Source organism: Sesamum indicum, linkage group LG4, assembly GCF_000512975.1.
Source record: "Sesamum indicum cultivar Zhongzhi No. 13 linkage group LG4, S_indicum_v1.0, whole genome shotgun sequence".
Lineage (NCBI taxonomy): Eukaryota > Viridiplantae > Streptophyta > Magnoliopsida > Lamiales > Pedaliaceae > Sesamum > Sesamum indicum.
Genome location: NC_026148.1, coordinates 4,612,015 through 4,626,209, shown reverse-complemented (window position 1 = coordinate 4,626,209; position 14,195 = coordinate 4,612,015). Strand labels below are relative to the sequence as shown.

At 36.0% G+C, this 14,195-nt stretch overlaps 2 protein-coding genes across 2 annotated transcripts; both read right to left on the bottom strand.

The window, feature by feature from the left end:
- On the bottom strand, nucleotides 12-3,534 carry LOC105160012 (pentatricopeptide repeat-containing protein At2g03380, mitochondrial). Its single transcript, XM_011077257.2, has 2 exons — nucleotides 1,028-3,534; nucleotides 12-277 (listed from the first exon to the last, which is right to left on the bottom strand). The coding sequence occupies exon 1, from the start codon at nucleotides 3,428-3,430 to the stop codon at nucleotides 1,316-1,318; it is 2,115 nt and encodes a 704-aa protein (XP_011075559.1). The 5' UTR covers nucleotides 3,431-3,534; the 3' UTR covers nucleotides 12-277; nucleotides 1,028-1,315.
- On the bottom strand, nucleotides 6,750-13,212 carry LOC105160011. The gene is made up of 4 exons (XM_011077255.2): nucleotides 12,755-13,212; nucleotides 10,474-10,709; nucleotides 9,563-10,370; nucleotides 6,750-9,035 (listed from the first exon to the last, which is right to left on the bottom strand). The coding sequence occupies exons 2-4, from the start codon at nucleotides 10,705-10,707 to the stop codon at nucleotides 6,997-6,999; spliced, it is 3,081 nt and encodes a 1,026-aa protein (XP_011075557.1). The 5' UTR covers nucleotides 10,708-10,709; nucleotides 12,755-13,212; the 3' UTR covers nucleotides 6,750-6,996.

Sequence of the window (14,195 nt, the reverse complement as noted above, 5' to 3'; positions counted from 1 at the left end):
GTTCATTTGAAATCTTTACTCTAAATCCTCCCCTCAAATCAAAATTCCTCCATCAAAACATAGGATTATTGTTAAAATGCTACAAACAGAACAGATATCCCAGTCAAGTAAACTCAATTTCTAAGAGCAAAGGTTCTTGTCCGTCTTGACCGTCTCCCCATCCCCAATGCTTGACCCACTTCAGGCAACTTCTTCGGCCCCGAATGCACTCCAAACCCAGAAAAGGTAGTTCCTACGCTTCTTGGCTCTCCTGGGCCGATACGCATAAAGCCAGAGCCTGCCCAACCCGGTTACAGACATTAGCTGAAGGTGACGAAATACAATTGAAGGAAGCTTCTGAATACGTGAAGCTTTTTAACTATTGCCGGCTTTGCAGTCTACAAGAGGTATGATCAACACAATTGCACATATCGACTGGATTATTTTTACTTCAATTTGTATGTGCAGACACTTGGTATTGCTCTAGTATTATTCTTACAAGTTTTTTGCATCAACTACCTCTAAGTGCATTAACTATGTATAAAATTGTACAATTGATTGACTGGTGCCATATGCATCCGTTGCTCATATGATGAGAGCTTTAAGTAATATGTTTATGATGTTATGCGGTGTATTAGGAAATTGGTAATCTTACAACTACCCAATTTATGAGTATAAAAGTTTAGCTTGCATGGGTGATGCAGAATTTCAGACTGAAGTTGTCTCCATTACCAGTCAAATATTAATTGAAAATGTTAATTTCCGGACATCAATCTATTTGATATTTCTTCATTGTCGAAATTTGAGAAATTGCATATTCCTCTAATGAAATCGTTTATGTAAATTCACAGGTATCTTCAGCCTAGATAAGTGAATAACGGCATGGCAAGAGTCTATTCAAAGAATTCTACAATTTGGTAGTTTATTTATAGGCAAACACAACATGAATAGGGAAAAGAGACAACCTAAATAATCTCTATGTATTTCAGTATCTTGATTAAAGAAATTTGATAGACATTTTTAGATTACAGAGGGAAGGGTAAATCACCAGGATATCTGTTTCATGGTAATTCGCCAGCAGCTTGATTTTTGAAGCTTTAAGTCGACACTACAACTTGTATGACAGATCAACTCCAAGCAACTATGTATCGCTCATCTTTCATTTCATAGAAAGAACCTCAAACCAAAAATGCAATGCAGCCGTCAAGCTGCTTCACATGGATTACTCCTGTGTACGAGCATAAACTATATACTCAGAGAAATGCCAATGTTCCCGGTTAGAAGGAATTGCTGATCCATGCATAATGGTTGATTTTCGGATGCAGAAAGCATAGGATTAACCAAACGATTGTGCCCTCTGAGAACTGATCTCACCAATGTACAGGTCCACCTGACTAGATCCGAGCTGCTTCCTCAGACCCCTTTTCTTCATTAAATCTCTCAGTTCACCAACCTGTCTCCATCTCCCTTTAGAAGCCTGTAAATTAGACAAAAGCATATAGTGTCCTGCATCATCAGGATGAAGTTCGAGCATCTTTCTTACAGCCATATCCCCCAGGTCAAATCTGGAGTGAGTAATGCATCCATGGAGAAAAGCTCCAAAAACAGTACAATCAGGTTGGATTGGCATTTTTTCAATTAACTCCAAGGCTTCTTCTAGGTTTCCAGACCGAGCAAATAAATCTACCATGCATACATAGTGCCTCATGGAGGGATTAAATTCATATGCCTGAGACATTGTCTGAAATAATCTCCAACCCTCTCTAATCATCCCCGTATGGCTATAAGCAGATAATATTGTTGTGAAAACTATATCAGTTGGCTCGACGTTCTCCTTTAGCATGTCGTTGAAAAGTTCAAGGCACTCATTTGAGTTCCCTTGCCTTCCATAACCACCAATCATTGCACTCCAGGTAACCATGTTCTTCTCAGTCATCTCATCAAAAACACTGCGAGCAGATTTTGCATCTCCGCATTTGGCATATAAATTTAGAAGTGCAGTGCCAATATAGATGTTCTGAGATGCCAAAAAGCCTCCTCTGATGGACTGAGCGTGAAGAGAAGAGCCAAATCGGATATCTCCAAGGGAAGCACAAACAGATAGAAGAGTCACTAAGGTCACTGGATCAGGCCGAAAGCAATTTGCTCTCATTCGACTGAACAATCTCATAGCTTCATAAGCATATCCATTTCGAGAATAACCACTAAGAATTGAGTTCCAAGAAACAACGTCCTTGTCTACCATGGATTCAAATAGATAAATGGCGTCTTCTATTCTAGAACACTTCGCATACATGTCGACTACAGCATTCATCACATTAACATCACCTTGACCTAGTTTAATTGCTAGACCGTGAACTGATGAACCCAAGTTGGGATTGCCCGACTGTGCACAAGCTGAAAGTACGCTAGCTAAGGTAACTGAATTGGGATAAATATTTTGCCAATTCTTGTCAGTGAACAACAGCAGAGCTTCTTCAGCAAAGCCACTCTGGGCATACCCCACAATCATCGCCGTCCATGAAACAAGATCAATAATTGAAACCTCATCAAAAATCAATCGAGCATCCCGAATAGCAGCGCATTTGACATACATGTCCAGAATAGAAGTAAACAAGTAGGAATTCACCTCAATCCCATTCTTGATCACATTTCCATGCACCCACTTGCCCTGGTGCAAAGCCCCTAATCTTGCACATGCTGTCACTACACTCCCTAAAGTGTAAGTATTTCCCTCAACCAGGCACTCCCTCATACGGTTGAACAAAAGTAATGCTTCTTTAGCACAATTATTCTGCACATAGCCCACAATCATAGAAGTCCAACAAACCACATTCCTGTCCCGAATCCTTTCAAAAACCTTGCGAGCAGTGTCAATTTCTCCGCACTTGGCATACATATCAACAAGCCCAGTCAAGACAAAGCTATCCGGGCTCCCCAGCTGAACTATGTAACCATGGAACTTCCTCCCTTCAACAAAATCTCTCAACTCGCTGCACGCCTTCAACACAATTGATAACACGATATTATCAAGAACCAGAAATCTCCTTCTCATAAATTTATAAAACCCAATAATCTCATCATACAACTCGTTCATAAAATACCATCTTATCATCACTTTACAAGAATCGATATCTGGGTTTCGAATTTCATCGAACAGCAGACGGGCATGCTTAACGCGCCCGAATGTGCCATACGAACTGACTAATTTAGTTTTCAACAAAGGGTCATCGGTTTCTCCATTAACAATCAGAAGGGCATGGATTTTCTGAAGAGACGAGAGGGTTCTACAGAGACTCAAAAGACGAAAAAAGGGGTTTTCTGAAATCGATTGGATTGAGCCAACTTCAAGATTTTGCGATGGTAAAGAAGTAAAGGTCTTGAACTGGAAGAGGGGTTCTCTAAAAGTGAGACGACGAATTTTTCTGTTCAACACTGAAAAGGATTTCATGGCAGTTGAATTTCATGTCTGTGTATGGATTTATATTTGCTAACAATTTCAGGATTACATCTCCCGCCATACTGTCGGAGGTTATTAAGGTGTTTGCTTTATGACCGTTGTGGACGTTGTCGCTTGTGAAATATTTAATAATTATAATAATTCATTTTTGTTTTTATTTTTATCAAAATTTCTATTATATATTGATGCATACCTAAATTCAGCAGCATCACAAGGCTCGGAAAAATGCAAAATAGCTGTTAACATTTTGTTGCTTAAGTCAGCGAAAAATTTAATAAAATAAAATAAAATAATTCAAGTAAAAAATGTGATATAAATAAATTATGTGAAGTAAATAGGTATTGCTGAAAAATGCTAAAAATGCATAGAGAGAGTGCAGGGAATGGGAGAAAAATGAGTAGCCTTGTTGTTGTAAACTACTCATGTGTCGATTTATTTGGACCCTATTTATAGAAGAGAAATTTAAGATCGATTAACGTCAATAGATATCTCTAAAATTCATGGATGTGGAAAAGGTGCTTATTCAATCGTTGGGGTTATCTTATAGGAGATATGTCAATAAAAAGAGATCATGTCGGGTCAGTAAAGAATATAGGAATGGAAAAATTCTAGTTCGGATCGGACCTGGTCAAATTTGAACTAATTATATGTAAAATGCAATACACTTGTTGTGTGATTGGTGTACACTTAAAAAAAATGATCAATCATATAGCCAGTGTTTGGTTCCGACAAATCTGATCTAGACAAGAATTTCTTATAGAGATATTACTTACCTATATCTTCCATCAACCGAATCTAGCTAGCACAGGAATCCCTATTTTCACCCTTTTAGGATAATATGTATAAAGTGTGGTTGAGGTGGATGGCATTGGCGTGTTTTTCAGTGTTCCTTGTCCGCCAGGTGGCTAAATCTAGATTAGTTAGCAGTGTGTCGAGTATAGAAGGGTGAATTGTTAGAATTTAGAATTTTTTTTAATTGTAAAAATACTTAATTGGTAGGTAAATATTAATGATAAGTATTAATAGCACTGTTAAATTTCTTAATTGGTTATAATATATATATATATATATATTCTCCACCCCATATATATTTGGGTCAAATTGCATAAAATCCCCCTATGTTTTAAAAATTCAGCAAAAAAAAACTCTTTATGTTTTATAAATTCAGGTCAATCGCTCATCTCCATTGAATATGACTAACGCTATTAATTTTTTGATAAAATAATTGTTATAACCTTATATATCCCATATTGTTCTTTTTTTAATGGTCGTTAGATTCTTATTGATTAGATAAGAGCCGTCAGATCTAATCAATTAATTTTAAGTGTTAGATTTTAAATTTATAAAAAATATTAAGAAAAAGAAAAAACCTACTCCCCCCATCCCCGCTGCCTCCTCCCCCGCCACCTACCCCCCACTCCGCCTGCACCAACCTCCGCTCCATGCCCTCGCCGCCCTCATCGCCTCCACCCTCATTGCCTAGATCAGATTTGGGCCTACGAACCCATTTTTTTTTTTTTAATTAATTTGATTATAGTAAATTAAATATATTTTAGTTAATTAAAAAATAAATTTTAGATAATTTTAATAATAAAATATTTTAGTTAATTAAAATAATTAATTATATTAATAAAATATATATTTTGATTAATTAAGAATAATATTATTATTTAAATTAATCTATAACTTATCATTATTATAATTTCTTAATATTCATATTAATGTAGATATCTAAATTTAAAAAATTAAATTTAATAATTTTTTATTTTTTTTATTTTGATAATTAATATAATTATGTTTAAGAATAAAAAAATTTATATTTTTAGAAGATACGAAAATGCAAAAAATAAATTTAAAAAGTCAATTTGACCATAGTAATTTTAGATATAATAAGGGGAATTTTAGTTAATTAACGTTTAAAAAAAAGGTCAAAATACGCAAAAAAAAATAAAAAATAAAAATTAAGCACAATCGCATTTCAGGCGCATGCACCTCACTTTCCATTAGTTTGTAACGGAAAGGGTTTTTTTTAGCTGAATTTATCAAAATACAGAGTTTTTTTTAGCAATTTTCAAAATACAAGGGAATTTTTAGCTATTTCAAGAAAACACAAGGGGGTAAAATGGAACTTAACCTTTACATTTGTGGTAATGATTACTTTTATTTTAATTTCTAAATAAAGTTTATATTAAAATTATTTTTTGTTGAAAATTTACGATATGTAACCATATATTTTTAATAGGGTTAAATACATTCTGCATCTCTGAACTATGCATTTTGCCTCATTTATATCCTTAAAGTATAAAAGATTACAAAAACACAACTCACAAAATAATTTGGAATTGATTAAACAAAAATGTCCTTCTGTCTTACCTCTATATTATTTTATTCTACTTTCTAAAATATATTTTTAGTGCTTTAAAATTTTACTCACATTTTATTTTAAAAATAATATATATAATTTATAACTTTTATAAATTATGAAAAGCAAAATAGTTATAAACTCAATATATGAAAATATATTTTACAAAGTAAATAAATTATGTTAAAAAGTATATATAAATATGTGTTAATACATAATGCATGTAATATTATAGAAAAAAGTATGTTATGTAACTCATGAATTTAAATTCAATTACATGTCCACATAATAATAATATATCATATCATTACTTTGAAAAATATAGAATATTATATATTAATTATATTATAGATATGCATATTTTACAGTATATATATGTTCGATGTAATGTTTTAAATTATTTTTTAAAAAAAATTCAATATATATAACAAAACATGCAAAAATTATGTAAATTTGTTTACCAGTTGTGTAAAAAATATAAGAATTTGTAAGCTTATGGAGTTTATACAAATTCTATAATTAGTATAAAAAATATAAATTTTGGATAGTATTTATTTTAAATAAAAAATTCATAATAATTCAGATTATATTTAGGAAAATGATAGAAATATAGATATTCTAGGGTTTAAATAATAAGGGCATTTTCATCATAAAAAAATTAGTGTAGATTATGAGGGATCATTTTATTACGTTTTATAATTCAGGGGCGTAGATACACTTGATGGCTAGTTCATACAAATTATATATACAAGTTGAGCAAATTGTATTGGTTTCTCTTTCAAACTTGAAGCATTGTCATTTGTCACAAAAGTAACTCAAGTTCAGTGAAGAAATTCAGAAAATTTTGTTACACAATCAACCATTAGAGGTCCAGTTCTTGGAGAGTATACATCTTGCTTAGAGCTAATTCAATGCATTTTTCTCTGAAAGACAAAACTTGTATCAGAAACAAAGCCGTGTATATATCAAGATAGAATCAAACAAGTATTATTCCTAAAAATAATACAAGTTGGTAACATAATCACCAAGACTCAGAATCATGATGAGATGAGATACAGTGACATTTACAAAGATAAACGTAACCAAGATCACATCGATCCCACGCTCGAAAAAAGAGTCATAAAAAGAGGTCCTTGATGTCTTATGTGTGTCTCTATGAAATTCCCAGTCAATAAAACAATCACTCTCTCCATTATTAGGTTAACACGATGGTAGGAGGATTACCCGCAGGGCATCTTTGTCGTCGGGGCCGTCTTGGTGTCTTTCCCCACCCTGTTAGGCTTCTGTCCTCCAGACCAGCTTCAATGCTATTGAGTTGCTGAATCAGGGGAGTGCAAACTGGGCTTGGACTGGCATTCGAGACGGTTTCCACCACAGCTCGCCGTCTCCCCCGAGCACCTCCATTTCTGGTGCCGTTTCTTCTTGTCAATCCTGAATTCCAATGATGGCCTGTGGCTCTCATCAGCCCCCCGAACGTCTGGAGGTCCTCGGTCACCTCGTGCCTAGACAATGATGCTAGCCCAGGAAGGATGTCCCGTTGAAAGTCCCTCCGCTGCCTTCCTCTCCTCGACTGACCCCTTCTAGACCTGGTTGGTAATGTATTGGCTCCTGTGTCTTCGACTTTCTGAACTTCAGGAACAAAAGGTGTGGGCATGTAGTCTTCTTCTTTTGTCTCTGGTAGTTGCAATGTCATAGCCTCAAAATCGTCCACCTCCTCGGGTGAGTCTTCTCTAGCTGTCGGCCCATTACCGGATGTGCTCTCAAGTTCATTTGCACAAGAGGTTAGAGCATTAACAAACCAGAGGAGCGAGTCAGCCAAGGATGCTTCTGGCATGGGGGAAATCTCATCACCTATATGGATTTGTGGGCAAGATGATGAGATGGAAACTATTGTTTCAGCTGCGTTTCTAAGAACTTCATCCTGGAGAGGTTCGTTCTTATTTTCTAAAGATTGCAAGGATGACCCACCAGCTGTATTTTCCTTCAAGGTGAGGTTATCATCCTCGTCCAGGATAACGGGAGCTTCCAAATCTATCTCCAAAGCTATCTTAACGCTGGGGGTCTTGCTTTCGAATGAGGGTGCCGAAGGATCTTCACAGTCGCTAACGCAAGAGTTCAAATCAATGTATTCTCTGGTAGAGGAACCCTTTGTCAGCTTTTCGTTCTCTGCTGTCAGATCTTCTTCATTTATCTGCTCATCCGGCTCACACTCTAGATTTATATCAATTATTCTGTTCTTCCTTTCCTTACCTGCATTGTTCTCTTCAGGTCCACAGCCAACACTTGCCGAGGTGGAAACATGGGGTGATGGCTCATTTCTCCAAACACACGTTTCGAAAATGGGAAACCCAAGAATTTTCTTAACATTTTGAGTCTCAACGATCTCACAATCACTTGAAGCCAACATAACTTTCAGGTTGCATGGTTGATTAAGATCTCTAACTGTTTCACTCTTTGGGAGATCATCTGCACGGGCAGGCTTACGTTTAAACCATGGCAATGCTGAACGATGGTCCTCTTCAGGCTTTCGTATTCCATCTATCATAGTGAGATCTTGAAGGATCACATCATCCTTCGAAACTACCTCATTCAAGTTGATATCTATCACAGGCTTTGAGTCCTCATGACAGGAGTCTTTCAGAAAATTTCCAATTCCATGATTAGTCGAGCGGTGAGATGCTACATAATCACTTCTACTGCAGTTAAGGTTATCAAAGCCAGCTGATGGTAAGTGAACATTTGGTTCTTTGGATCCCGATGCAGATCCCTGATAAAACCCATTCAGCATCGTTAGTTGGCCTTCCACACCTGGATTCGACCTAGAACTCACACCTACTCGCCACTTTCCTCCAAAAGGTTCTTGACTAGGAGCTGAAGTCTGAAAACTTCGACCCATTACTGCAGCGGAATTTAAAGACGGCTTTGCCCAAGACGAGACATTCTGAGCCCACGAACTGGGCAAACAAGAAGAACCAAAGAATGGGTATGAACCAGGGGCCTGGGAAGCTAAAAGTGGTTCCAAGTGGCCATTATTGGGGCGATCAGGATTTCTGTCAGACAATTCTAAATCATGGTGGTTTCCATCCCTCCGCAGATCTTCTCTACTACAACCCGTAGGATATATTCGAGGAAGATTGACTGGGTTAAGCATGTCTTCCACCGGATGCAAAGGCATAGGCATCTTATCTTGCTGACGGCCGTGAGTTATGTAATTGAGGTTACTTTTACTGGACCCTGAAAGATTGATAAATCGTCAGCATTTTAAATAATAGAACAACTGAAACAATAGCTGTTTCCGAAACTATAAGCCAAATAAAAATTGATACAGAGTGTTAGTTTGGCAGAGATGCAAAAAATTACTGAGAATACTGAGTTTGTGTGCATCACCAGTAACTCCTTGTCATGCAGGAAATTAGCAAGTACACAAGATTAGCAGCATGATGTGCATATGATGTGACGAGTGATTACAACAGAAGTACTTCTAGAGCAATAAGAAAATCAGTATTCCTCCTAAATTGCTATCCTACGTTGTAGAATGTCAAGTATAAGTTGATAATCCTCTGGTATTCTAGATGCTAGAAGGCATTGAATCCAAAAAACAAAAGATGATGATAATGGGTCAGGTTAGCGCTTTTTTCATCTATAGAAAAGATTTTGATCATGTATGCTGAAGCAGCTAAACTATACATGTCAGAGTATAACTGAATAAGCTCACAGCAGAGTAAAAAAAAAACAATGTATAACTTTATAGGACTCTTTACCTGCTTCATATATGTGGGAGAGCTGGCCCCTATCATTAACTTTTCTTTCAACAGAAGAGTTGATAAAAAATCCATTACGGATATGTATGGTTTCTTCCTTAACACCTAAACCCGCGCCTGGTTTAGCATGCTGATTTAGGCCTCTAGCATCTCCACTGAGAGAACTCTGACCAAGAAAATCAAGAGAAGAGGGAGCTACTGCCTCTTCTGTCTGAACAGGTTCATTTAGATCGGCCATCCTGGTAGAATTCCTCAAACAGGAAGCAGAAGCTGATGCAGCCATCCGGCAGTCAGTCTCCAAACCAGCACGATCACCAATGGATAATTTCATACTACTTTCCGTTGCACCTTTTACGTCGCCGTTAGGAGCAAAACTTGATATCTCAGACACTCTGCAATCGGGTAACTTTTCCTTGTCTTCTGTATCAATGTATTCATCGGCTGGAAGATGAAGATCGAACAACTTCTTCCTGACCTTCAAGGGTCTTAAATCCAATGCTTCAGAGTCCTTTGATACAGACCCGTTCTGGAACAGAAACTTACCAGGCCCTGTGTCTGTCCCTTTTGTACAACTCATAGGAGAATTAACAATTTCAATTCCCGATAAAGACGTCCTACCATAACCAGAATTCAACAAAGGAAACCCAGCCATATGCCACTTCCGAGCATCTTCTGACGGCACATGAGATCCTCGAAGACTTGATGAAGACGATGGCTCCATTGACTCTCGGAGTCTTTGTAGTTCTTTCCTTCGGACTTCTTCCATCATGTCCCTTTGAATTCTGTAAAGACGGTGGAGTTCATAAACCTGGACCCCATAAGAAAGTGCAAGTGTTCAGGCTGATTATAACTCCAAGGAATTAGAGAAGTCATAAAATAAAGAACGTAAAGACAAAATCAATCCAAGGCACCTGATTCTTGAAAACAGCCTCATGCTCAAGCATTTTTTGCTTCAATGCATCCTTGTCATAACCTGGATAACCATCTAATGTATTTCTTGGCACGAAACCATTGTAACACTGCCCGTTTGTTATGGCCTTGTCTCCATAACATAGGGGCCAGCTACTACTGCTAGAATCCTCATTAAGATCCCTCATGGAGTAATATCCTGGCAGGTAGCTTTTGTAATGTACTTTTGTTCCCATTCCTGAAGAGGATATATAAACAGTAATCGGCAGGTCAGAGAGGAAAATGACATTAGTTAACATTCAGATCTTTAGTTTTCCTTGCAGACTACAAAAGAGTTGCAGACTGTTTACACAGAAATCTAGATAAATCTTTAATTTACTAAGTCCTTTGAGACGAAAGAAACTTGCAATAGCACAAGTAATGGCCATGTAGCCAGACAAGCAGGCAGAAAATAAGCATAAACAGAACCATTATCATGCATGTCTGCAGTAGAAACGAATGTTACAAAAGAATAAAGATGGTGTCTGTGTAAGGCAGCAATACACAGACACATGGACATTACAGACAGTGAATTGAGCAATTTCACGCTGACCCTTAAAAGTTATTGTATTCTGAAAGTTCCACCAAATTCGAGCAACCTACCCCAAAAGTAGAACCTAAAACCTCCACAACCACACTGCTTTCAACATGCATGTACATAACAGACACATTTAACAAGAATGTGAATAAGATAAATAAAAACCATTTTTCATGCAAGAATGCCAAAAGGCCGAGAAATGCAGGCAGAAGTCAGAGCAAGCTTCCATATTCCCATCATTCTCGGACCTGGTTACATACCATGAATTGCTTCTTTTGGAGTGTCATTATTAACTCGGGATCTATGTTGCCATTAGATGCTAAAGGCATATAACATGTTCAAGACGATAGTACTAAAATTATGAAACACTCCTTTCTGATTTATTTAGTGACGAGAGAAGTGGGCTTCAAATATTTAATGAACTAAGAACAAGAATGCACCAATGAAAGCTAAACATGGACCCAAAACAGGAACTCTGAAACAAAATCTCTATAAGGAATGGGAATGCCAGTTTAGCTAAAAGCTTCCATCAAGTTAATCTGATAAGTGAGAATCATCAATATTTTTTAAATTAGCCTTGTACCTGGAAAAGGAAGCTTTGGATTATAATATCATGACAAGACCATTGAACAACAAAAAGTAGTCAGTCCAGTTTTACCAATTAAGCATTCTTGTATACACAGCAATATATCTATTTAAAAACTCATCCTCGAATATTAGTCGAAAATTATATGAGTTAGAAAACTGAAAGTTGTAATCGGAAGTTTGCAGTTTTCTTTTTCATACTATAAATCAACAACACCATACGCATCAACAACAGTGCAAGAATCACGCTACTGTTGTAATGAATAAACCAGAGTTCAAGAATCAGACGTCACAACAGACAACCAATTAATGTGTCGTATCCATATACAATTAGCTATTCAAACTACAGCTTACGCAAGCAGAAGTTGAAAAACTCTCTTTCTGCAACTTGACAATCAAAACCTTGACATAAATAATGAAGTAATAATGCAAATAGAAAGCAAACTAGTCAAGCATCCTAGACCCCTAATCAACCTAGATTTCGAAATGAGGTCAAGAAGCAGAAAGATAGAGACACCCGGTTAACTTGTAAATTTAGTCAATCCGAAAGTTTCACCAAGTTCAAACAATGTTAAGGATACGAGTCCTCAACCTCCACAATCAAACAGCTCCCAACATATGCTCACGCACGTAGAAACTTCCAACGACAGATAAAAGTCTTGATATCTAGTCAAGTGGTTGATAAATGTAGCATGCTTTGGAAAGAATCATCAACTTCGAAATCATTAAACCCCGAGACACAACAAATCAAGACATACCTCCCAAAACATACAAATAACCAAAAAGATTATCAGGAAAAACATTCCAAGCGAAAACCAAATAATTATGCATATCTATACACTACATAAATGATCAAACATAGAAACAGACACCCCTCAAATATCAGCCATTAGATATCAAGTGAACAACCCCAAATAGGAACAAAAACCAATCATCCCAACTAATGATATCAGTAATTGTAAAACCCAAAAAGCAGACATTCTGAATATAATTATGAGGAAACTAATCAAATGATTAATCTAAGGTAAAATTAAAACGACAGAAGAAGAGGTTTCCTCTTCTGGGTCATAGTCAAACCAAGTAAATCTTAAAAAAAAAAAAAACTGAAAAAATAAAATTACCTCAGACCCACATCCTGAAACCGCCCCTTCTCAAGAACCCTTCACAGATTGAATCATCCAACAGTGTCTCGAAGTGAACAAGAACTCAGAATCATGTAAAAATTCAGAAAATATATACCCAACAAACAAGAAAAAAGTGAAAGAAGCAAAAGAGAAAGGAACAAAAGCAATAATACTAATAATTGTCAAATGAAACAAAGAAGTAATTAAATGAGTGGTTTGGTAACTCCATTGAAGGCCCTTCAGATCCTCATCAAACACAACTAAAGATTGGAGATTTCGATCTGCTGGGCCACGCTCTCTCTCTCTCTCTCTCTCTCTCTGAAGAGAAAAGCGAGCAACTTTAGAGAGAGAAGCAGAGCCAAAAATATAAATACAAAAAGAAAGAATTCTTCTTGCAACTACTGAATATATGTACTACTATTATTAATATTAATAAAGTATTTTAATTTCCAAGAAAGAGAGAGAGAGAGAGAGAGAGAGAGAGAGAGATCCCAGATAAGAAATCTTCACACAAACAAACGACCTTCTAAGAACAGTGACACGAAATTTGTCAACATCCGGTCTCTTTTTATTCTCTGCTTTTTCCTCACCTTCTCTCTCTAAGCTCACTCAGACACACAAATCTCTTTCTCTCTCTCTCTCCCTCCCTCTTGATTTCTTTTAGCCATTAAAGAATTTCTCTCTGGGTTTTTGAGGAAATGAAAAGAAATGGGCATTTCTAGATTCTCTCCTCCTTGCTTTTCCTACAGATAGATATTAATGAAAATTTAACATCATCATTATAATATATAAAAACTGTCCACCTATATAAATATAGCCTATAAATGTACACATGCCTCCACATAATTCTGTATTATTATCAGTATATATATACATGGGAAATACGTTACAGATACGTATGTATATGTGTATGTATAGGAGCCATCACCCTTAACAACCAACTTGCCATCTTTCTAAGCTAGTTGTCAATCTTGAGATTAGTATTTAATTAGCAATTAATCTATGATCTTCATTTTCCTTTTTGAGCACTTTTTTATTGGCTAATGCATGTACCAGACAAACTGTGGGTCCCACCTGACACTCTGTGTGTGTGTCTATGGATTTTTTTTTTAACCGGCCCTAATTTAATGCAATATTTGCACGTATATAATTTAATAAATTCATTTATATATTTTAAAAAAATTGGTAACTATATCTGTATTATTAATTAAAAAAACACATTGTTCGTATTAATTTTGATCGTCTCATTTTATCCTTTTATTTATATTATTTTTTTTAAAAAAAATATTTATAATAGTTATTTTAATATTTTTTAATTATTTTAAAATTATTATTTTTTCTTCTCAACCCACTACTACGTATGTTTCTCTCATGTTCTCTATATTTTTTGCTCTCACGAATTTTCATAATTTTAATAAACCCTATTACTCTGCAAATT